Source organism: Cyphomyrmex costatus, unplaced genomic scaffold, assembly GCF_001594065.2.
Source record: "Cyphomyrmex costatus isolate MS0001 unplaced genomic scaffold, Ccosl1.0 scaffold5, whole genome shotgun sequence".
In the NCBI taxonomy this organism is placed as follows: Eukaryota; Metazoa; Arthropoda; class Insecta; order Hymenoptera; family Formicidae; genus Cyphomyrmex; species Cyphomyrmex costatus.
The window spans coordinates 1,198,402-1,224,402 of NW_017279267.1; the positions used below are offsets into that span (position 1 = coordinate 1,198,402).

Here is a 26,001-nt window from a genome sequence, read left to right on the forward strand (position 1 = left end):
TATATGTATGAATAATAATAGATTTATCAATATCGTTAGGGGAGCAGTTTTTCCCTTAACACTTCTTTTTTCGCAAAGCGATCATAAAAACTGTTTGGTACATCCATCGTATTGACGTAGTTATCTGGTTTGTATAAGTATTTGCTAATTAACGAGATTTTCTTCCTCCGTGATATTGTTGTCATGTCAGAAAATAGAAGTGACATTAAGTGGCGGAACTAAGTTTGTAGCAAATAATTAAGTTTCCGTTTCGCGTAGCACATCGTTGCTAAAAAATATGAAATGATCACTTTGATCATCGGCAAATGAGATAATATAAAAAGAATATCATGTTGTACCTGTAATGTATTATACATTGTATCTTCGATCGCAGCAAAGGACGCCATTAGATATTCAATTAATTTCTGCTATAATGTATTCTTCATTGAATTATCAATTCTCTTATCTTTCGCACACCTCGTTGAAGTATTACATATATAAGTTAATCATCTTTATTTTATATTATCTAGATTTATATATTATATATTATATTGTACATTGCAAAATTATCTGCTTATTGTAACTTTTTTAGCTTACAAAATAATTCATCATAACGAAATATACTTTGATTCTAATTGCTCACCGCGAATTTTGTAAACGTAAATGTACGAGTATGCAATTAGCATATAGATTAATTTTATCAATATTGCGCTGCGTGTGTTTATAAATAAATTTACATTATATTTATGCACGTTCAACATAGAAAACTGTTAAATTTATAATGCCAAATTATACCTAATTTTAGTTATTTTTTAATTATTATTTATAGGTCACCATTCTGGCCTCTGTGAAGTTAGCACCTCAATATTAAAAATCGGAAATTTTAATAACAGTTCTGCTTGCACCCGCAATAGTTCTACAGTTCCTGATAGGTTTTATCAATAGTTCCGTCGATTTAAGCCAAAAATTAAAAAACATAAGAATATGCGGTGCTAACTTCGCGTGGCACCACAGGATTCGAAAAAGTCGATGTTTTCAATGGAATCATATAGTTCTCGAAGAGTTCTACAGTTCCTAATAGATTAACATATTAAACGGGGAGTACTCGGGTCGACACCTGCATATTTCTTCGGAACTATTGCAGAACTATCGGAAAATGGCGAAAAGTCGGTCAGAACTGGCTGCGAAAAGGTACTTTACTCTTGACGTGCGGTGTCAGCGAAAAAATTAAAAATTTATTTAAACATATTAAACGAGGAGTACTCGGGTCGACACCTGCATATTTCTTCGGAATTATTGTAGAACTGTCGGAAAATTGCGAAAAGTCGACCAGAACTGATTGCGAAAAGGTACTTTACTCTTGACGTGCGGTGCCACGCGATGTTTTTATTTTTTTAAATTTATGGCCTAAATCAACGGTACTGTTGATAAAATCTATCAGGAACTGTAGAACTATTGCGGGTGCAAACAGAACTCTTATTAAAATTTCCAATTTTTAAAGTTGAGGTGTCAGCTCCAATTTTTGAAGTTTATTTAAAAATATTAATTGGCCGGAACTATTGTTATAATGTATCAGGAACTGTAGAACTCTTCGAGAACTATATGATTCCATCGAAAAAATCGACTTTTTCGAATCCTGCGGTGCCACGCGAAGTTAGCACCGCATATTCTTATTTTTTAAAATTTTTGGCTTAAATCGACGGAACTATTGATAAAACCTATCAGGAACTGTAGAACTATTGCGGGTGCAAGCAGAACTGTTATTAAAATTTCCGATTTTTAATATTGAGGTGCTAACTTCACAGAGGCACCATTCTGCTTCTACTCAATGTCATTAATTTAATTGTAAATAATGGAATTGTTAAAAAATTTAATTTAAGAAATGTATTTGACTTTAATTTACTGAGTGCATACATTAATATGAATATTGTTTTTTTTTTGGAAACTAAAAATTAACACAATATTATTTAACTCAAGAGATTCCGTTATCAATCTCTTGATCTCTACCTGTATACGAATATAATTATTTATGAATCTTGTTTGTGACAGTTATTGCATCTCAAGTCAAACAAATTCCTGACGGTGAACAAGAGGTTGCCGGCATTACTAGAAAAGAACGCGATGAGAGTTTACTTAGACGCGAATGGAAACGAGGGTTCGTGGTTTTACATAATGCCGTTCTACAAACTGCGTAGCGACGGCGATAGTGTCGTCGTCGGCGACAAGGTGATTATGGAGCCGGTGAACGCGGGTCGTCAAGGCCTTCATGTGGCCGCCAATTACGAGCTGAGCGACAATCCCGGCTGCAAGGAAGTTAACGTCGTGAATTTATCCACCTCCTGGAAGGTGACTCTCTTCATGGAGCATCGGGAGAATCAGGAAGAAATCCTCAAAGGCGGCGACGTGGTGAGGCTATTTCACGCTGAACAAGAAAAGTTTCTAACCATGGATGAATATAAGAAGAAGCAACACGTGTTTCTCAGGACGACGGGCAGGACCAGCGCTACCGCGGCTACCAGCAGCAAAGCCTTGTGGGAAGTCGAGGTGAGGCTGATTGAATTTACATAAATTTATCTAATATAGAAATGCTTATTCATTTAACGTTATACAATACTCGAAATTAAGTTTTTGACATTTTATTCGAATTCTTATTGCATTTATACTGATTGCTTTTGACATATCTTATTTTTATGTTCTCTATTTACTTATTAATAAATAGGTGGTGCAACACGATCCGTGTAGAGGCGGCGCCGGTCATTGGAATTCACTGTTCAGATTTAAACATCTAGCAACTGGTCAATATCTCGCCGCTGAGGTTGACACGGATGAACCACGAGAACCCGTGAAGGGCAAGCGTGGTATGACATTTATATATACTTTGAAATTTATGTGTTAGAGTATATATCTAGTATTTTAAATTAAATAATGGTTAATTATATATTATAATTTGTTCTATATACAAATACTTACTTTACGATTAATTAAATACAGACAAATCAATTGTTTATATATACGATGATTTAATAGATCCACCTGGACCGGTCTATAGATTAGTGTCAGTGCCGCACAGCAATGAGATTAGCTCATTATTTGAATTAGATCCCACAACTTTAACGCGGGGCGATAGTCTGGTTCCGCAGTCGTCCTTTGTGAGATTACATCACATATGCACAAATACTTGGGTCCATTCAACAAGCGTACCAATCGATAAGGATGATGAGAAGCCTGTGATGTCGAAGGTATTGTAGCGCGTATTATAGTTATTATATTATAATTTAAAATATTGATTATATTATAATTTCATATATTGTAAGTGAAATTCATAAATTGAAGAAATATTAATTAAATTAAAGTATTTTTAATTACTCGTCAGGTGGGTTGTGCGACTAGTAAAGAGGATAAAGAAGCCTTTGCTTTGAGATCTGTGTCACCGGTTGAAGTGCGCGATTTAGATTTCGCAAATGACGCTTGCAAGGTATTAACGGCAATGAACAGTAAGCTAGAAAAAGGCACGATCTCACACAATGAGCGAAGGGCTGTCACTAGCTTGCTGCAGGACATCGTATACTTTATTGCTGGATCAGAAAATGAACAAAACAAATCCGAAGCGTTAGAACTAGTCGTTACAAATGTGAAGGATGGTCCTGTGAGGGACCGTCAGAAATTATTGCGCGAACAGTACATCCTTGGCCAGTTGTTCAAAATATTGCAGGTATTTTAATTAGACATTGATGAAAGTTAGACATTGATTGTGCAGAGATATTAGTGAATGAGAACGTTTCACTACACTTTAATTACAGGCTCCATTCTTGGAATCTGCAGAGGGTGAGGGACCATTTCTTAGGATAGAGGAGCTTAACGATCCGAGACATGCGCCATATAAGTATATGTTTCGTCTGTGTTATCGAATACTCAGACTTTCTCAACAAGATTATAGAAAAAATCAGGTACTACGACATTGTGCTTCATACAATAAATTTGAATGAATAAAGGAAAAATGAATAATTACATTATATTGTAAATATACAATATATTATTTAAAAAATATTTTTGTATTTTTTTCTATATATAGGAATACATTGCTAAACATTTTGCATTTATGCAAAAACAAATCGGTTACGATATTCTAGCAGAAGATACCATTACCGCGCTTTTACATAATAACAGAAAGTTGTTAGAAAAACATATAACAGCTGCGGAAATAGAGACATTTGTGGGTCTCGTTAGAAAAAATATGCGTAACTGGCAATCGAGATTTTTGGATTACCTGTCGGATCTGTGTATCTCTAATAAAAAAGCAATAGCCGTGACACAAGAATTAATTTGCAAAAGCGTACTTAGTGAAAAGAACAAAGATATTCTGATAGGAACAAAGTAAGTATAATAAACGATATAAATGATGTTAATTTCTCTCTGATACATTTTATTTGAATGTTGAACTCCAGAATGGTGAAGACTCAGGTAGAAGTTGAAGATATCGATGAGAAACAAGAAAACGCCGAACCAAAAATCACTGTTATAGAGGAATTTGAAGTTGTATTGGAATGGAATAGTGGAGCTGTTAGTAAGCTTAATATATAGTTTATTAAAAAGTAGATTTATGCGAATTAATATAATGTTTAATGCAGAAATCAATGTCTTTGAGCGAGTTATCAAGAGGAGCGAAAATGGGAACTGCTCAAGACGCAGCAATATTAGACTATTACAGGCATCAATTGAATCTTTTTAGTAACATGTGCTTGAATAGACAGTATTTAGCACTAAATAATCTGTCATTACATTTGGACATTGATCTTATACTTAAGTAAGTTGTACATTTATTTTTATAATGTAAGAATTATTCTTAAATTATTTGACATATCTCAATTTGTATGAAAAATTTTTTATAGATGTATGGAAGATGAAACTGTGCCATACGAATTACGCGCATCATTTTGCCGATTAATGCTACATCTTCACGTAGATAGAGATCCGCAAGAACAAGTAACTCCAGTAAAATATGCTCGTCTTTGGTCAGAAATCCCGTCTAAAATGAGCATAAATGAGTACGTAAAAACTTAATAAAAAAATAATAGAGAGAAAACAGGAATATATGTATATATATTGTATATATTTGAAACTTTTTTTTCATAATTCTAGTTATGATACGAATAAAATGCCGGATCAAAATAAAGAGGCTGTTCGAACTAAATTTAGTTCAACAATCATGTTTGTTGAGGATTACTTATGTAACGTTGTCGCGAAAATGTGGTCTTTTGGGGATCAAGAGCAAAATAAGCTTACATTTGAGGTATATACAATTTCTTCCTCTGTATCTATTTATTTCTTAAATATATAATAAGCTATAATTAATCCGTTGCTCTTACATGTTCCGCTAGGTTGTTAAATTAGCACGTGATTTAATTTACTTTGGATTCTACAGTTTTAATGATCTATTAAGTTTAACAAAGACATTGCTTAGTATCTTGGATTGTGTGTCAGAGAATGAATCCACCGATGGGAAGATACCTACGGGGGATATTGATTGTAAGTTTAATTCTATTTCTTTCATTTATGTGAGACATAATCTATGAATTATATTCTGTACCATTCATTGGCAAATTTTCAATAAACCCCATAAATAATATTTAGTAGTAAAGACATCGATTCATTTATATATATATATCATTCGCGCGCATGGTAGTAATCTCGTAATAAGAATAAAATTTGCTTTACTTTCTTGCATTATATAATTCATTGATGTATTATTGATATGATAAACTTTTCCCTCCTATTATTTTAATCATTTCCACGAGCAGCTTTTACATTCTGGTTTCATGCATCGCTTTCAGAAACTTGTAAATAATGTTCTTTTTTATAGTATACTGTAATATATTAGTAATCCCCCTAAGCTTCTCGCATATATAAAATCTCATTAATAATAAAATTTACTCAACTACATATGTGTAGTAAATTATTTATAATATATATAGAATGGTAAATATGTTTAAAACTAATCAATTTACTCTTGTAAATATTTTATCACAGCTGATACGGATTCTGAGGAGGCAGGTAATATTCTATTAGATAGCTTGTTAAAAGCTAATTAGATCATATTATATGGAATGAATATTAACAAGATTAAGCATGCAATCTTGTACATTGTACAAAGTGAATTCACAAATTTTCTTACAAAGCTTGTGCTTAAATATTTTTATAACAATATATCCTTAGAAATAAGTATTGCAAGAAACATGAATATAACAATGTCCTATGTTAACAATACTTTATTTTATTAATACCTAACATTCTTAATTATTAAACATACGTAATTATTATTTTATTTCGTAATTTTTAGAATAAATCTCTTATCCTTTTTCCATAACAAGTAACAAAATAGTCATTATTTTACATACTAGTTATATTTTTTAACAAATTAAAAATTTTTCTGCACTATATTTTTTGACTATTTAATATATGTACAATAATATTACACGATATTATTAATATAATACAATTATACCATACAATAATATCTTACATATGTAATATTATACAATTATTATATCTTGTTATTTATTAGCTTAATATACATTTTTGTTTGTTATGTTTAAATAGCTGAAGGAGGTATTCTTAGATGCATTGGCGATATGGGTGCTGTGATGACAAATTTAACATTAGGACCAGCCGGTCAAGTACTAGCTAGTTCTTCTCCAAGACCAAAGCCATTAATGAAGAAGGAATATCCTTTAGTGATGGATACGAAACTCAAAATAATTGAAATTTTACAGTTTATTCTGGATGTTAGATTAGATTATAGAATCTCTTGTCTTTTGAGCATATTCAAACGAGAATTTGATGAGACTGCTGCAGAGAAGACTGGAGATGTGACTCTGGGTCAAAAAGCTATTGATTTAGAATCAATTAGTACACAGGCAGAAGGAATATTTGGGAGCAGGTAATATGTTTTGAATGTAATGTATAAAGATTGTATCTTATAAAAAAATTTTTTTTTAGTGAAGAATGCGCAGCGCTGGATTTAGATGGTCAAGGAGGCAGAACATTTTTACGCGTTTTATTACATCTAGCTATGCATGATTATCCTCCATTGGTCTCTGGAGCTTTACATTTATTATTTAGACACTTTAGCCAAAGACAAGAAGTTTTACAAGCATTTAAACAGGTTAGACTTTCATATTAAAGTAAAATTGTAAAAAAAATTATTTAATAATATAAACATGCTGTTAACAGGTGCAATTGTTAGTTTCGGACAGCGACGTAGAATCATATAAACAAATAAAGGCAGATTTAGACATTTTGCGCCAATCTGTCGAGAAATCTGAGCTTTGGGTATATAAATCCAAGGCAACAGAAGAACATGGAAATAAGAAGAAGAAGAAAAGTAAAGAAGAAGAAGATGAAACCACAGCTCCTCGTAAAACACCTCTGTTATCTGCATTAGATAAACAAGGTTTTTATCTTAATAATTGTTACTCTATACTTATATAGATATTTTTTTAAAATAAGATATTTTTTAAAAATTTATAGATATTTTTTAAAAATTTATAGATATTTTTTAAAATGAGTAAATTATTTTTTAAAGGATCTGCTATTGATTTGGATATTGGCCCACCGTTACATCCTGATCAAGCAGAAGAATATAAAAAAATTCAACAGATATTAATGAGAATGAACAAATTATGTATTCAAAATCTGCCAGGCGGCCAAGTAAAGGCACGCAAACACGAGCAGAGACTTTTACGCAATGTCGGAGTGCATACTGTCGTTTTAGATTTATTACAAGTTCCATATGATACCAAGGAAGATGTTAGAATGAACGAATTAATGCGTTTGGCGCATGATTTTCTGCAAAACTTTTGTCTATCTAATCAACAAAATCAGGTTCTTCTACATAAGCAGCTGGATCTGTTTTTGAATCCCGGCATAAGAGAAGCGCAGACAGTATGTAGTATTTTTCAAGATAATTCCGTTCTTTGCAATGAAGTCGGTGCGAAAGTCATACAGCATTTCGTACATTGCATAGAAACGCATGGGAAACATGTGCAGTATTTGAAATTTTTGCAAACTATAGTAAAAGCTGAGAATCAATTTATTAGAAAGTGTCAAGAGATGGTGATGCAAGAGGTAAGATACTATTACATTATATGCACATAATTTTTGTAAGATATTCTTTTATCTTCATTTTCATTATATAGTTGGTTCAAGCGGGAGAAGATGTTTTAGTGTTTTATAATGATAGAGCCTCGTTTAATCATTTTGTGGAAATGATGCGATCTGAAAGACATCGAATGGATGAAAGCAGTCCTCTTCAGTGAGTTGCTTTAAGATATTTTTTAAATGAGAATTATTTGATTGTATATATCACATATTGTATTTATTATGTTTTAGGTATCACGTAGAGTTAGTAAAACTTTTAGCTTGTTGTACGATGGGCAAAAACGTCAATACAGAAATTAAATGTCACAGTCTCTTACCGTTAGATGATATCGTTGCTGTAGTGTCACATCCAGACTGTATACCAGAGGTGAATTTTTTACCAAAATTTTAACATATTCATATTTGATTAAAATAAATATTGACATTGTGTGTATATACATTTATAAACAGGTGAAAGAAGCGTACATCAATTTTCTTAACCACTGTTACATTGACACAGAAGTTGAGATGAAGGAAATTTATACATCAAATCATATGTGGTCTTTGTTCGAAAAATCTTTTATCGTTGATATGGGCTTAATTGCTACGTCTATTCATGATCGACAACATGCGGATATAGCCTTGGAAACTTATGTGACGAGTTGTTTAATGAACATCATATCCACATTTTTCAGCAGTCCATTTTCTGATCAAAGCACCACCGTACAGGTAACATCTTCATTTAGAAAAAAATTTTATTTATATTAATCTTTAATGGCGTGTGTATATATATATATACATATATATATATGTATATATATACACACGCATACACACATACACTCACTCATATACATATTTTCATGTCTTTTCTTTCTAATTATAATTAATCTATGTTATATCTTATTGGTATATTTAGTCCTTCAGAGTGAATATAATTTCACAAGACAATATTTATCTTAAAATATAGTTTCCCACCAAATTAATTTTAAATATTCACGTTAAGCCAAATTTAGGATTCACGCTTTTTAAATATTCAGAATTGATATAATAAGTTTTTTTTTATGATGTTTTGGCACCTTATTTTATTGATGGAAATACTGTCGCACAAATTTTATTTATAAAAATGGACTTGTTTAAATCTACTTGTTTTAATTATAATATAATTCTTTCAACACAGAAGAAAAATATTCATCTGAAAAAGGTTTGCTTACAGTTAGTATATATTGATTATATATACATATTTAGGTAATATTGAATATTTGCTAATTTTTAAATTTGATTATAATTGTTAAGATAAATAATTATTAAAATTTTTATTATCTTTTAAAATTTATTAAAATGAAGAAAAGACACGATTGGAAATTTTGTAATAATTGCATTTTTTATTAGTGTACATGAATACAGAATATCACAAAGATTTAAGTCGATATATAATATTTAATAAAATTTAAAATTAAATGATTTTATATTATAAAAATTATTCATATAATCACTATAATTTTTGTATGTTTTGTTTAAAGGAAGTAATGAAACAAAATGGTACAAAACAGCAAACATTCTAATTACAAAGTATATGCAAAATACATCAACATATACTTTATTTAACAATCTCTCGCTTTGCATGCAAACACATTATACATTAAGTTCACTTATTAACCAAGTACATATCACAAATACACACACATATATATAGAGTACATATTTTTATTAATTAAATTTTTATGCGTGCATATATTAAGTTCTAGCTAATTATTAAGTGCTATAATTTTTATATTGAACAATAGATAATAGTACAAAACAACACAAGTATCAATTATATTAATTATATATTGTATGATATGTGCTTGGTCATTGCTGAAAGCATCAGTGGCATGTTCTGTGTTTTTGGCATGCAACACCTGGCCTTCTTTGAATCAACTACATTGGTTTATTGGGTCTATGGGTACTATCCATCTATATGGTGGTGGGTTGGTTTACTAATAGAAACATCTGCACGAGGCTAGACTGTATTGGAACATCAAGGAATGTGATCGGAATACAGATAATAATCTTTCTGGCTATGTGAGTATCGAATGCTAGAATTTTTTCTTAATGTCTGATGAATACAATACGGTATTTCTTATATGCCTACAATATCAGAGATATATATAATGGCTAAAATATTTTATAAAATTAAAAAAAAATTTTTCACTTGTATATAATAAATGCTTACTCTTTTAAAAAGGGGCATAAAGAGAATTCTGGATTATATTTGTAGATTATATATATTATATAATCGTGCGCGCGAAGATTATACTAGAAATATTTTAGCAACATAGAGCACTGACGTGTTGTAAATACAAGCTGCATTCTCTTCTTTACGCCTATATCACATGTCTCTGCATAATTAACACATTCATTGTCATTGAATGTACCCACTTTTATAAATCATCTGCTGGTGCTAACTATGATTATTGTACCTTTTATTATCCTCGAAATATTTTTCTTGTTCTATTTCTATGTGTTTCTCAACACTTGTTATCAACTTGTTTTAATTTATAAGGAAAAGTTTGCACAATTTATATGGCATGTGTATAATAATTCTGATTGCTTAGCAATGAGTGTGTTATTTTATGCAAGATGACATTTTAATACATATAACGATATAATTTAAAGATTGTGTGTTTTATATAAATAAATAATAAAAAAATATAAATTAGACGTATGATACGATTTAAATTTACAAATTATTGAATATGTGTGAAATGTTAATAATAATACAAAATTATGATATAAGCTTTGAAAATGTTTTATGAAAAGATATTTTCTAAAAGAATTCTTTAACATAATACAGCTTAATCTTATTTCATTTTGTATTTATTAATTTAAAATATTTAAGAAGCTTTTTTTTAAGCAATTTAATTATACATTTTAAAAGTTTTATTGTAATATGGATAATTTTAATTGATTTTTATATTTATTTTTTCATGGAACAGACAAGACAACCTATATTTGTCCAATTGCTTCATGCAGCTTTTAATGTATCACAATGTGCATGGTTAAATGCTGGACAAAGATTCAACGTCGAGAATTGTATACGAACGCTGTCAGATGTTGGTAAGTATCTTTTGTATTATAAAAAATTTAATTAATTTGGATTAATGTTTATTTTTATTTAAATCTTGATATTATAACGTTTATATCTTTCATATTTTTTAGCTAAAGGAAGAGGTATTGCTATACCGACTGATTTGGAAAGCCAAGTCGCTAATATGTTCAACAAAGCAGCTATGCTCAGCAGACAAACCAATAAATGGTTGCAAGCTGCTAAACAACCAAAAATCGAACGTAGTCAAAGTCAGGTAATTTATAATAAAAATTCTTATAAAAGTGATTAGGATGGCTATACGTGCCATCGTGTGAGCAACTATATAATGAATTTACTTAAATGCATAGAGTGACCTACAATGTGTGGAAGGCTCTAACAACGAGGTAAAGGTCACTCATGGAAGCATAGCACTTGATTAGTTTAGTGATGCTATGTAGTGCATTTGCTAAAATTAGTTTCATATAGATTACATGAGCTTCGTATGTTTCACTGAAGACGTTAATTAGCTATAGCTGCACATATACACATGCATACGAATATGCATATATGTATATACATTATATATATGTGTGTATACATATATGTATATGTACAAAAAATTTACAGTAAAATAAAACTAGACTTAATTTAATTAAATTTAACATTTAATTATAATTTGGCTATATATTAATAATAAAATAAAATCTTAATCTATGTAGTAAAGTATTAAATATTAAATACTTATATTAATATGTTTATATGAGAATACTAGATGTTTCATATTGTAAAATGTACTTAAATTTTTAAATTATAAATTAATTTATTGTAGCATAGATTGTACAAAAACTTGTATATATATGAAACAACTTAATTAGTTGGTTATAATCAGTATATTTATTAATAGCGTTTGTTTTTATCTAGCTTATGCGTCTAGATCGGAGTATTATAGAAGGTCTACAGGATATAGTGTCTCTGTTAGAGGAACAATTGAAACCTTTGGTGCAGTCTGAATTGTCTTTATTAGTGGATATTCTCTATCGACCTGAATTACTGTTTCCTGCAGCAACTGATGCCAGAAAGAGATGTGAAAACGGTGGTTTTATTAAGAGGTAAACTTTTTATTTGCAGTATATTAATTGTATCACATGCAACATCAATGTATTTACACACATTCTTGCTTTATAGGCTAATTAAACACACTGAGAAATTGTTAGAAGAAAAAGAAGAAAAATTGTGCGTTAAAGTTTTAAGGACTCTCAGGGAAATGATGGCTATCGATCCTGAATACGGGGAAAAAGTGAGTAACATGGAATTACGTTTTGCATGAAATTACATGAATCATTTATCATACTGAGGAAGATATATAACACAGCATCGCGGAAAAGGGCATTCAGCTTACGTAAATAGGTTTACAGTAATGGTGTAGAAAATATAAGAATATCATTAAATGTGTTGCAAGATAAATATATTGTCTTTGCGGAAAGTGATTCAAATATTTAGTTAAAAAATTTCACATTTTATGCTAATTACTTGGCGTAAATTTACGGCGCATTTTAATCTGATATAGCTTAATGCCCGATCGATCGCTCATAGCACATTAGACGAATTAATACGCGATTAAATATTTATTTGGCTTGCTGCATAATTACGAGAATAATGTAAAAGTTAATAAGATTTCTCAATACGCCACAAAGTCTTAACGACGGGTGAGTAGGTCTCGTAGAATAGATCTGTAGGTAAAGATGTTTTCATGCTGCGAATGAAGAACGAAGGTATCTCGGAACAGACGGAGTCAGAAACGCAGGGCGAGTCACAAGTTGGAACAGGTTCCAATGATCAGTCTGAGAATCGACAAATAACTCAGCAAGAGCCGGTAAAAATTAAAGTAGATAGAAAGAAATATAGGCACAACGTATATGAAACGACATTTTATGCCGAACGTATTATGCTGAACAGAGATTGGTGATCGCGTATTGTAATTTAGGACGCGCGAACGATACTTTTAACACCGCTACGACATTACATGCTATTGCATTGTCAAAAGTAAAGAAACCCACCTAGGATATATCATTAGAAAAAAGAAGAAGAATCTAATTTAATTCATTCCAAACTTCTCTCTGATCTGAAAATCATAAACAAATCATAATTTACCTTCCATTTTAAAAACTAACGATAATGATAAATATGTTGCTAACTTGATTAATTGTGTAGTTGATTAATTGTGTGATTAAGTTGTTGACTAAGTGATTGTCTTATATGTTATATATACACATCGGGTCGTAAATGGTGTGGTAAAATTCCGTAAAGTAGAGAATATGGTGTGGTAAAATTACGTAAAGTAGAGAATATATAATGTACGTTGTGTAGATCTTTTATGCATGACGCTTGATTTATGCATGTTTTAATTTATCTTATATCCATTTGTTATTATTATTTTATCTCGTTCGTAATATTTTACATTAAATAAGCCATCTCTCCATGTAGAGTATTACATTTTGAGAAAATATATATGATATTTATATATTAATATTATATATTATATAAGTACATGATATATAAGGATTGTATGCTCTTATGTAAAAGTAATTTTGATTCACGGTGCAAAGTAACAAATAACTAATAAAAGTATGCATGAATAATGTGCAATTACAATATATAATTTATGTTTTTATAAGAGAAAATTGTCATATTTTTTCTGGAATACATTTACCGTGCATTGAAGACTTTTACGAGTTACATTTTTGAGAATATTATTTCTAGAAATTTTTTTAACAAAAAATATATGTATATATATATTTCAATATTTTTATATACAAGCATAGATATAATATATAATTTAGCTTTATAGATAGATATGTAAATGTACATAAATTATGTAGTAAGATGTACCAATACAATGATAGATTCTACATTTTAACAATTACACTAATAATTATAATATTACTTTTTTTAATTATTAATATTTTTAGCCACTTGAAAGGGAGTCACATATACTATGAATGTGAAATTTGATGTGAATTTTATTATTTTGTTAACTCCTTACTTCGATGAATGTTATTTATTATAGATAGTTGAATATTTATACTCACAATTATTCACAGTTAACACATTTGGAGCATAAATATACATTGATATATCAAAATATCATTGTATGCATATTCAAAAATCCAAAATATGTGTTGCTATTATTCTCACTCTTATGTGCTTTACCCCAAGATTACACTTTTATGTGTGAATACAATCTTACACCTTTACATTAATTTAATTACTTATTCTCTGTAATCTTTAATTTTCATATGTGATCTTCACCAATTGTTAATGTACAAATATGTGAATGTTTACAATTACGTTAATATTTACCTTTTTTTCTCATATTGTGCTTTATTTTGTCTTAAGTTAAAAATTTTATGTCAATGATATAATGAAATTTTTTCCTACACATGCATCCTAAATTGCACAAAGTATTTCTCACACTTATAAGCACATAAAGCACCGATTTTGTAAATATACAATATTTAAATCCGTGCATAAATATTATTTACGATATAGAATTATTTGTGAATATATGAAAAGGAATATATCTGTACTCTATAGATTCTTTTTTTTTTTATTAATGTTGTGCACTATGTATTGGTACATCATTCTAATTTCGAACATGTAATAGAATGTTAATGTTGAATACTTCTTTTTTCCGTAGGGAGACGCATTGAGAAATAATCTTTTGACACGTTATTTCGGGAAAAGTTTTATACAAAATCCAGAGAATGTTGATATTGGCGTATCCCGTAGCGCAACTATTACTCACGGTCCAGGAGGTAAGTCGTAAGATACTATTTCTATACTAGATTTTATTATTTGGGTATCTAATAGCAAACTAATATTTATAGCGAAGATATTAAGCCGAGCTGGTAGAACATTGCATGATGTGCAAACTCATCTTGATCACGAAGGTGCTTCAGATTTAGTTGTAGAATTGGTAATTAAGAGTGTACACTCTCCGAGCATATTTGTAGAAGTCGTGGAATTAGGTATTGCACTCTTGGAAGGTGGAAATCCTATTATACAAAGGAGTATATTTAATAAATTAATGGGTGCCGATTTAAGTCAATCATTCTTCAAGGTATAGTAGTCTTATAATTTTATAATATGCATGTAAACGTATTTTATATTATTATTTCTCGGTAATAGGTGTTTTACGATAAAATGAAAGATTCTCAGCAAGAAATTAAATCTACCGTGACAGTAAATACATCTGACATGGCAGCGAAAGCACATGAGGATAAAGAGGGCAAAGAGGTTGACAAATTATCGCGAAAACGAGGATCAGGTATAAGATAAAATAAATATTAGTAATATATATTATACATATATATACCAAGCTGCTCTCTATTTATGCGTTTCTGCAAACATAAATGCTCTGAATAATGCTATACATAATAAATTCATTAAGTGTTTATTATACATATGTAGGAAAGCCTAATGGAATGGTAATAACCGATGATCTGCGCGAGGAATTGAATCAGGTCGCGGTGTCCAACGCACAGGCATATGCAAACATGCGCAATGGTTTTGCACCCGGCGAAGATGTGGCAAACAATGCGTTAGATGATTTAAGCGAAAAGTCAGACAGAAATAAAAGTGGCGGTTCGTCTGGTACCGAGAAAGAAGAGGGTCAATTGAGTCCTAAAGTCTTAGTGATGCAACCAATTCTGCGTTTCTTGCAGTTACTCTGTGAGAATCACAATCGAGAATTACAGGTACTTTTATCTAACCAGAACTCATATTTTCATTATGACACATTTTGCGATATATTAATAAACATCTTCGTTTTTTCATAGAATTTCCTAAGAAATCAAAATAATAAAACGAATTTTAATCTTGTGTCGGAAACGCTTATGTTTTTGGACTGCATTTGTGGCTCTACTACCGGCGGATTGGGTCTTCTTGGCCTCTACATTAACGAATACAATGTAGCGCTAATCAATCAAACTTTAGAAACGTTGACGGAATATTGTCAAGGACCATGCCATGATAATCAAAACTGCATCGCCACACACGAGTCTAACGGCTTAGACATTATAACGGCATTGATATTGAACGATATCAATCCTTTGGGAAAGACTAGAATGGATCTGGTACTGGAATTAAAGAATAATGCCAGTAAATTATTGTTAGCAATTATGGAAAGTAGAGGTGATAGCGAAAACGCTGAAAGAATTATGTACAACATGAATCCAAAACAACTCGTAGATGTAGCATGCAAGGCTTTTCATCAGGAATCATTAGATGATTCCAGCGATATCGACGATTCCTCGACGAATGCAGAAGAAGGAGTATCGCCAAAAGAAGTAAGGAATAATATATTTTACACGATATTAATAAACAAAAATAATAAACGAAAATAAATTTAATCTATTCTATTTAATTTAATCTATTGCAGGTTGGGCATAATATCTACATTTTGTGTCATCAATTAGCGCAACATAACAAAGAATTAGCAGTAATGTTGAAGCCGTCAGAACAGAATAATGCGGATCCAAAAATTAACAAAGCACTTGAATATTATGCGTCTCATACAGCTCAAATAGAGGTGCTACGATTTCTATATAAATAAATAAATAAAAATAGAATTTGTTTTGAGAAATAATATGCTTTATCAATATTTTCATATTTCAGATTGTAAGACACGATAGAACACTTGAACAAATTGTCTTCCCGATACCGGAAATTTGTGAACTTATAACTGTGGATACAAAAATAAGAGTACTGAACACTACAGAGCGAGATGATCAAGGATCAAAAGTTTCTGATTTCTTTGAGAGAACGGAAGATATGTTTAATGAAATGAAGTGGCAAAAGAAGCTCAGGGGTACGTCTACTAATTAAATAAATTGAAATGTTATATGATTTTATATTATTATATGATATAATATGAATTATGTGTATAATATATATAATATAAATTTTTATTTTAAATAGGTCAACCAATGTTGTTCTGGATGAGCAGTTATATGTCGCTATGGAGTAACATTTTATTCAATTGCGCCGTTCTTATAAATCTTATTGTAGCATTTTTCTATCCGTTTGTGGATTCTGTGCCTAGTAAGTTTTGTAATTAACAAGATTCAAACAACCTCCTGGATATTATATCTGAAAAAATAACAATCTTTCCTTGTTCTGTTTAGAACTCAGTTATCATCTATCAGCTTTAATTTGGACAGTCATGCTTGCATCTGCTGCTATTGTTATTACGCTGCCAAGGGAGTCCGGTATACGTACATTTGTTGCGTCAACGATATTGCGATTGATTTTTTCCGTAGGTCCAGAACCGACATTATGGCTGCTCGGTTTTGTTACGGTAAAGACACAGAAAATTCAAACACGTTTATATAATTATAATATACATTACACTTTTACTAATTGCTAAATATATTATAATTATATGTTGCAGATTACATTAAAAGGTGTACATCTTATAAGTATTATAGGCAATCAGGGTACCCTGACTAGAAGTGTAGAGCAAATAATAACAAATATCGAACTTTTGTATCATATGTCATATTTAACGTTTTGTGTTCTGGGCATTTTTATGCATCCATTTTTCTATTCAGTTTTAGTAAGTAACAAAGTGACTAACTTGTATTCTTTTTACAACATGTGTAGAGTTATAATATTGTTATTTTTTGCAGCTTTTCGATGTAGTTTATCGCGAGGAGACTTTGCTCAATGTAATAAAATCTGTAACTCGAAATGGAAGATCTATTATACTCACGGCTGTGCTAGCCTTGATTTTAGTTTACATGTTTTCCATTATTGGTTTTATGTTTTTCAAAGATGACTTTCTTGTTCCTGTGGACGAGGAGATTATATGTAAGTTTAACTTTCTGCTAATTTTATACATAGATGCTTTATTTTTTAAACATATATTCATTCAAAATTATTTTATTTGTAGCTTCCATTGAGCAGAAAATTGCAAATACTTGTAGCGCTGGTAGCAAAGAAAACTGTGAAGCTACGGAGACTATATCACGTTATGCTAGCGAAGGTAGATATATTTGCAATAATGTAATTTTTTATTTGAATGTGGAAATGTATTAAAATAAATTAATAATTTAGCAAACGTACAAGAGAATAAACCCGAAATAGTTAATGTCGGCGGAGAGTTAAAAGAACGAACATGTGACTCACTCGTCATGTGCATCGTAACCACGTTAAATCAAGGATTGAGGAATGGTGGTGGAATAGGAGATATTCTGCGAGCACCTTCCAGTGTTGTAAGTATAAAGATATTCATGATATGTAGATAATCATGGTAAACTTACCTCATAAAAATTTGTGTTATATTCCAGGAGCCTTTGTTTGTTGCAAGAGTCGTATATGATTTACTATTCTTCTTCATCGTGATAATTATCGTTCTGAATCTCATCTTTGGTGTGATTATTGATACATTTGCGGATCTTAGATCGGAAAAACAACAGAAAGAATTAATTTTGAAAAATACTTGTTTCATTTGTGGTAATTATTGGAATTGATTTTATAACACATTATGAAATATAGTACATTTTATGATCTTATGTTGAATTATTTTTTTATTATAGGCTTGAACAGATCAGCTTTTGATAACAAAACAGTTTCCTTTGAGGAACATACAAAACACGAGCATAACATGTGGCATTATCTCTATTTCATTGTCTTAGTGAAAGTGAAAGACCCGACAGAATTCACGGGTCCGGAGTCGTACGTTTACGCCATGGTTAAGGTAATAGTTCATAGAGCTTGAAAAACTTGGGCAATGCTTATACCTTTAAGCTCTATGTACTTTCACAGGATCGAAATCTGGAATGGTTCCCGAGGTTGCGAGCCAAGTCATTAGCTGCGGACGAAGGTGAAGGAGAACAAGTGGAATTAAGGAGTTTGCAATCACAATTAGAATCCACACAGATGTTAGTTAGATGTCTGTCTCAACAACTTACGGAACTTCGTGATCAAGTAATAATCACTAATCTTTCGAATTACTCTGAAGATTAACGAGAATATCTAAGCGGTACAACAATTAAATGATGTTATATATAAATCATATAATTTTCTTTCTTTTTAATAGATGACGGAGCAACGAAAGCAGAAGCAGCGGCTAGGCCTTCTGAATTCTGCTTCAGCAATATTGCATAATATACCCACGTAAATTTAAGACATACATTTTCTAGTTTTCTTCTTATTCTAGACGAATCTCAGTTTGATACTCCAAGACAGTACATACGTAAAGATATTCGTGTGTTCTTAACTGGCATTTAAAAATATGAGAACATACCAAGTGGGTAACCTGAGGCATTTTTACGGTTTTGTTCCTAATTTTAATGAAAGTAAAATACGCTTAGGGCATTAAGATAATTATCCTTTTATTGTAAAGTCTTTTGGTCCAATTTATTGGTCAGTCATTTAAGGAACTCGAATACCGTAAATTGCATTGTCTATCGGTGTGTGAATATTGTTATGCGTATATAGAGAAATTAACCGTATCCATTGATATATTAGATAGATTACTTAAAACTTCTAATTACTAAAATGTTGTAAGAGGTAATATTCCAATGACTTTTTTAGAATAGTTTTGTTTTTATGTGATATCATTATATTATGTTTTAGTTTTGTTATATTTATATATATCCAAAAATGGATATGATATATTAAACATAGATTATAATATCACCGTTTTTATAGTTATAAATTTTATATTCTTTTTTGCATTATTCATGCCATGGTTGTGTTATGCGAATTCCCTTTTTTGATAAATAATAAAGAGTTTAAAAAACTCTTATTATATTAACTCTAAAAAAAAAATATATATATATAATTAACCATATATTTCTGAAATTGTACAGATTTTCTGTATTATATGTTCAATCATATGTAGTTAGATTTTTTGTTTAGTTGAGAACAATTCCTTTTTTGTTAAAATCACGTTCTTTACGATTACACTAATAATTTTCTTACTTTGTGTACAGATGTGATAAAACACATGAAATTATTTTAAAGATGTATTGTTTAATGAAAATACATATCTAATTTCGTAATAATAAACGCTCAAATTTTAATTTCATAAAAATTGCTGAAATTTGTATCCTGCAATATTTAGATTGATAAATTGTTAATGTGTGAAGATATGTAAACACGCGGTTAGAAGATATATGCATAATAATTGAAAGATTAAAGTTTGCATTTAGGATATCAGATTGTTGGTTCAGTTGTTCACGAAGACGATCATAATTAAGATATTACCATTATAATTAACGAAAACACGGTAATTAATAGGGATCAATGGATTCTATCTAATAGAAAAATCTTCTGAATTTTTAGATTCTGATGGACGAGTTTTAAAACATTGTCCAACTATTGTTAATATATAAACGCGCACATATGCGATAGTTGATATATTATAAATTTTAATCAAGTTATATTACTATGTTACGATATAAATGCATTAATTGAATATTGTATGCCACAGCGCTGTTATTACAGAGTTAAATTTAACTCTCATTCAAAATAATACTTGAAATTTTTGTGTCTATATGTGAAGATATAATAATATATACGTTTTATTTGTTTGTAATATCGAATTTAACGCAATTGTATATATTTTATTAAATATCATAATCGTGTAGAAAAATGAAACAGTGTTACTTAGAGCCAATTACTTTTTATCTTCATATGTTATTAATTATTAATTATATATATATATCGATCTCCTTATATTTCCTTTTTCTTTTATGTCAAACATACCAAGTTATACTTGTTAAAATCTTTAAATAATATCTATTAAAATATGTTATTATTAATACTTGTCTCGTATGTTTTTACTATAATAATATATACACAATATGTAGCTACACACATTATGTATGTAGATTACGTTCATACTTACATGTGAATAAATTATGTTCTTTTTTAATAAAGCTGTATTTATTATGTGTATGATATTCTCATATTCATAATATCATAGTTTGTCATAATCTACTCATAAATTAATATATTAATAATATAGAAAATAATCTTTTTTTTCCATGGTATGAACAGTGTCGCATGAGCACGCATACATGATATATGCACATATAAGTTTTATATATTTACATATAATGTACATTATATATTTTAATATTAAAAAAAATGAGAATGAGATTTTAATAATATAAAACGAGTAATTATAAATTTAATTTAATGGTGTTATCTATCTTGCGCTTTCTCGCAATCAACAAACAGTTCTGTGTAAGATTAAAAACAAGCAAATAATATAAATATAGCATATTTAAATATATTTTTTTAAAAAGATTTTGTGTATAAGAGACTTGTGTATAAATGACACACACATAGATATGTGTTAATTTAATTAACTATGAATTCAAATTTTTTAAGTTTTCTTTCTAATGAGATTGTTTCAAGCAATTGACAAAACTACGATTACTGCATCAAATACTTCTTACTTAAATACTTAAATACTTTGAAGATTAACCCCCCCTCATTGAAAAATACCTCGAAAGAAGGGAGGAATAGCCTAGTATCAGGCTGTCTCTCGTCCTCTCTGATGAAATAAACTGCAATGTTCATGAAACATTGGTATTCCAAGGCTGGATTTGGATACGGAGATAACTTGCGAAATGCATAGTTTTTGTACTTAAATACTTCATTATAATGTATTTGACATTGCTATATGTTACTAATACGTAATCAAATTAGAAATATTAGTATAAAATGTAAAATAATACACATTAATAAAAGATATGTAGGTATATATTTCCACTGAATCAAATATTTATAATTAAACTGTAATTATCTCACAGTGTAATTATCTTTTCCATTAATGTCATACTGAAAACAACTGCAATTTTTATCCATCTCTCTCTTGCTTTGTTATTCAATATACTACCTTTTTCGTTTTCTGTAATTTTTAAAATTGAGCATATAATCTAAAAAATTTCTCACTATGAGTACTAGCCTGAAACTAAACAGGAGGACAATTAGTGTTTCATTTTACTTTATTTAGACTTTATATGAAACAATTGACTATTTATTGTGACTTATATATATTTTTATATACGCGGCTAATACATGTATATGTAACACGTATTTTTCTTTCGTAGGTCGCACGTTTGTGTAAAATCGGTATGCTTTTCAGACGAAAAGCCAGCTATTATATAAATGCGCAGTGAACACAATTTCTACAAATGTGAGAATATTGCATGAACACAAAGACGTATGGCATTTATCGTATTTCCATCTGGGAAATTAATTTCTTTCACCTCTACGCTTTTTACATAATAATTGTATATTGCTGTACCTTGGATTTCATTCTCGTTCAATATCAGTCGGGTCTGCGAGTTAAGTAGGTACGGACTTTCATATCTGTTTTGACGAGGTTTCTTCGACGTGGTTATACTTATCTTACAAATTATAACATAATCACATGAGGGTCTTTTTTGTGTTATATCGCTAAACATGAATTCAATTCGTTTAGTAACGGTTTATAAAGATAATTTGGTTTGTTAGAGTAAACATTCTCACACAAAATTCTTGATATGAATTATAATGTATTAATAGTCATGATAACAAAAAATTTATACAAATTAATGAGCTATTTTCTAAGAATTTAAAACATAACTTTGATATTAAAAAAAGATAGCAAAATTTCGATATTATACAATATATATCAATATATATCAATATAGAAAATTTCACTTGTGAGCTAAACACTTCTTCTTCTCGTTTTGAAACAATGCGAAAAAGAATAGATGCTCTATCCAGCAGTAACTATAACTGTGGTGTAGCGTCTGTTTTTTGTTTTCTATCTGTCTCGCTCAACGGGATGATGGAGAATATTTAACTCGCAAGGTAAATATGTATATATATTTTTTTTTCAAAACGAGATCATGTATATAAAAATTAGAATTTATTAAGAATGATACGTAATAAAACAATACAAATTTTATTGCATTGCACAATTGCATTTAAGACAAAAAATTCTTTTAAAGAAAATGCAAAGAATGACTAGTATTCTTATACTTTTAGGCCAATACGTTATATTACATTATACTTAGTTAAATGCAAAATGATCTTTTGTGGATTTATTATAAAATCAATGGAAAATCGTAGAAATATTCGCACTATTGTACAACCGAAGTACGCGATCTGCGATCTGGTTTTACTGGCTGGCATTTTGGTGAATTGCGTACAATATTTACGACCTAGCATTTATTTTTTCCGTTTCTTTTTTTACTCCAGTAATAATTAATCATGAATTTGCCAGTGAATCGGCGCGCCCTATCGTGAAACACTTGGAAAATGGATGTATAATGTCGGTTTTTAATTGTAGATCTCTGTTTTCTCTCTTTCGGGAGGGAGAAAGATATGAATCAATATAACTTCGTTTAAGATAAAGGCATCCCGTTCGGCTGACAAAACGTATAACAATAAATCGCGAAGTGCCTTCGGGCACGCGAAGCTCGTTCGTTAAAATACATTCTCTCTTCCTTCGTTTCGGAGCCGCGTTATTTATGTTATTGTTACTTTACAATAATCCGTAGACTTAGGGTAGACAATTAATTGTGTTCTGTACAAATTCTATCAACGCCGCTATCTATGTACACATGCCGCTATATACCATTGGTTGTAATCTCTTACACGTGTAATTTGGCATTCGCGTGAGAGAAGTGACTCGTGTGATTCTCGCTACTTCAAATCCGTGCATCGCGTTCTTGCATGTTAATCTGCTTTATATATGTATAATATATACACATGCCAGCGCGCTGGCATTAATATGTTACAAATAAAAGTTGAAAAATCTATAAAAATCGTGAAAATATAATAAAAAATAATACACGATATTTTCAAGAATAGAAGAGATTGCGATTTTTTAATAGAATCCTATAGTTTTAATCAAAATTCAACAGCTTATAAAAAACGTTTTGGAAAATAAGACGTCTAAAACTCCACAATAAAATATTTAAAAAATAATGTTTTATATAATAAAGAATATAAATTTAAAAAATACATATTAGAAAATATACATTAAATATACATAGAATATATATTAAAAAATAATATTAAAGAATAATATTTTCTTGCAATATGTAATAAAATAATGATGTAAAATGTGAGGAGTGAGCAATGAAAAATCTTGAAGCAACTTTCATTATTTATTTGCATAGAGAATATAAAAAGTTTCAAATTAATCGGATGAGAAGTGGACGATCTAAAGACTTCACAGATCCATTTCTTTAGATCAAATGACAGTCGATTGTGCGAGATAATCGCTTATTAGACGTGCTGATCACTCTCTTTAATTCCGATATACGTGTGTGTTTTTTGTGTGTGTATAATATGTATATATATGCATATGATTCGATCGGAGAACGGTAAACTCTGGCTCGTTAGCTCTCCATTCGCATCGCGCGAATAAGATTAGGTCATATATTGTAGAGTGTATTGTAGAGAAAAATATAACAGAAATCAGTTAAAATTTCCTCAGGATATTTATCTCCTGCATCGCGCGACGCATTCTTTTTCGCATCCTAAAATATTTCTCTCATGATAATTATGCAGCGGGGGATTAACGAGCCAGTCCGCGAAATTTCGACTGCCGATCGAGGGAGGGTGCCGAGATGTGCCATCTTCTTAAAACGTCTCACATCGAGCGACGTAAAACGAGGACCAGCGCGAGTCCTTACCATTTATGTACACGTGAGACAATAACGTGGGCTTCGTGGTTTTCGATTAACAGGAACAGTGTGTGCATTAACGCGAGCTTCTCCGAGCTTAACAGTCTCAACAGTTGAATTGGTGCGCGAGTAAGATCGTGAACACGAGGACGAGGACGAGGGCCGTTCCTCGCGGCTCAGCCTTACTCGAGGAACGTACTACGTGCCAGTTCGGGGCTGGCGATGATCCGCTTTTGCGAGTGTTGGCGATCACTGTTTGACTTCGCCATCTCATCGTATATTGCGGGGCTGTTCTTCCAAGGGCCTGCAGTCTGAAAATAAGCAGATCAAATTTCAATCCTATGCGCTGATAAGATCTCTCATTCATAAGCTCAAAGCTTTTTTCTTTTCTTTAACGAACATTATGTGGTTTATATAAAACTGCTCTCTGTTATATTTTTCAATGTGAAGATATTGGCTTCGATTTTTTTATATTTTAAAATATCTTTTCAATAAATATTAAAAGTTGAAGATAATGACTGGCGATGATGATAATAATAGCTTTACTAAAGTATGAATGAAATGAATTATATTATAGAGAAATATAGAGGAAACTGCACCACAGATAAGGTGAAATATTATAGCAATAATGCTGCTTACAAAACTATAGGCTTTTCAATCTGTGTCGAACTTTACTTTTTTTGAATTATTATTTATTTTAACTTATGAGTCTTTTTGTTCATTTGTATTTTTCTCTTTTAATTTCTCAGATTTATCCCAGATAGAACTATTATTCTTGCAGTGCCAACAAAAATGATAGAAATGACTGTAATTTTTCGATTCGAATGCCGATTGATCACTGCCAGAGTCATTGAGAAAAATACTTAGAAGAAGCTGCTGTTAAGCATATTTTTCTTTATATCGTGCAGATTATGGAATAAGGGGAGTAATAAGTGCAGCGGTTGAGATTGCCATCGTAAGGCGAGATGAACGATGGCCGATTGTTAATCAGTGGATAATTTCTTCACGCCAGACGACAGTAATGGATCACGCGAGCATCAATCCACCGTGGTTTTATGCAGTTATACATACAGAGACACGGGTTCGATCGCGTACACCAGTAAAACGCCGTTA

At 30.4% G+C, this 26,001-nt stretch overlaps 2 protein-coding genes across 2 annotated transcripts in view; one reads left to right on the forward strand and one right to left on the reverse strand.

The window, feature by feature from the left end:
* LOC108778461 (Inositol 1,4,5,-trisphosphate receptor) overlaps window positions 1–19,691 on the forward strand; it is a 34,559-nt gene extending 14,868 nt beyond the window's left edge. Inside the window, exons 5-44 of the mRNA XM_018545647.1 lie at window positions 2,029–2,523; window positions 2,699–2,837; window positions 3,007–3,218; window positions 3,353–3,691; window positions 3,780–3,926; window positions 4,052–4,353; window positions 4,425–4,539; window positions 4,608–4,783; window positions 4,869–5,024; window positions 5,119–5,269; window positions 5,358–5,505; window positions 6,577–6,916; window positions 6,976–7,141; window positions 7,210–7,429; window positions 7,562–8,103; window positions 8,175–8,290; window positions 8,368–8,503; window positions 8,587–8,844; window positions 11,094–11,214; window positions 11,317–11,459; window positions 12,107–12,294; window positions 12,371–12,482; window positions 12,951–13,058; window positions 14,883–15,000; window positions 15,073–15,305; window positions 15,374–15,512; window positions 15,656–15,942; window positions 16,024–16,533; window positions 16,626–16,775; window positions 16,862–17,054; window positions 17,165–17,287; window positions 17,371–17,543; window positions 17,637–17,801; window positions 17,875–18,055; window positions 18,138–18,230; window positions 18,302–18,459; window positions 18,535–18,700; window positions 18,784–18,944; window positions 19,013–19,174; window positions 19,287–19,691. Coding sequence (XP_018401149.1) covers window positions 2,029–2,523; window positions 2,699–2,837; window positions 3,007–3,218; window positions 3,353–3,691; window positions 3,780–3,926; window positions 4,052–4,353; window positions 4,425–4,539; window positions 4,608–4,783; window positions 4,869–5,024; window positions 5,119–5,269; window positions 5,358–5,505; window positions 6,577–6,916; window positions 6,976–7,141; window positions 7,210–7,429; window positions 7,562–8,103; window positions 8,175–8,290; window positions 8,368–8,503; window positions 8,587–8,844; window positions 11,094–11,214; window positions 11,317–11,459; window positions 12,107–12,294; window positions 12,371–12,482; window positions 12,951–13,058; window positions 14,883–15,000; window positions 15,073–15,305; window positions 15,374–15,512; window positions 15,656–15,942; window positions 16,024–16,533; window positions 16,626–16,775; window positions 16,862–17,054; window positions 17,165–17,287; window positions 17,371–17,543; window positions 17,637–17,801; window positions 17,875–18,055; window positions 18,138–18,230; window positions 18,302–18,459; window positions 18,535–18,700; window positions 18,784–18,944; window positions 19,013–19,174; window positions 19,287–19,367 — 7,923 coding nt within the window. The 3' untranslated portion in view covers window positions 19,368–19,691. The remainder of the gene's footprint in view (window positions 1–2,028; window positions 2,524–2,698; window positions 2,838–3,006; window positions 3,219–3,352; window positions 3,692–3,779; window positions 3,927–4,051; window positions 4,354–4,424; window positions 4,540–4,607; window positions 4,784–4,868; window positions 5,025–5,118; window positions 5,270–5,357; window positions 5,506–6,576; window positions 6,917–6,975; window positions 7,142–7,209; window positions 7,430–7,561; window positions 8,104–8,174; window positions 8,291–8,367; window positions 8,504–8,586; window positions 8,845–11,093; window positions 11,215–11,316; window positions 11,460–12,106; window positions 12,295–12,370; window positions 12,483–12,950; window positions 13,059–14,882; window positions 15,001–15,072; window positions 15,306–15,373; window positions 15,513–15,655; window positions 15,943–16,023; window positions 16,534–16,625; window positions 16,776–16,861; window positions 17,055–17,164; window positions 17,288–17,370; window positions 17,544–17,636; window positions 17,802–17,874; window positions 18,056–18,137; window positions 18,231–18,301; window positions 18,460–18,534; window positions 18,701–18,783; window positions 18,945–19,012; window positions 19,175–19,286) is intronic.
* Window positions 19,692–24,778: 5,087 nt separating this feature from the next.
* The window catches only part of LOC108778264 (uncharacterized), a 254,792-nt gene continuing 253,569 nt past the window's right edge, over window positions 24,779–26,001 (reverse strand). The window contains exon 14 of the mRNA XM_018545395.1: window positions 24,779–25,199. Within this exon, the coding sequence (XP_018400897.1) occupies window positions 24,995–25,199 (205 nt within the window). The 3' untranslated portion in view covers window positions 24,779–24,994. The remainder of the gene's footprint in view (window positions 25,200–26,001) is intronic.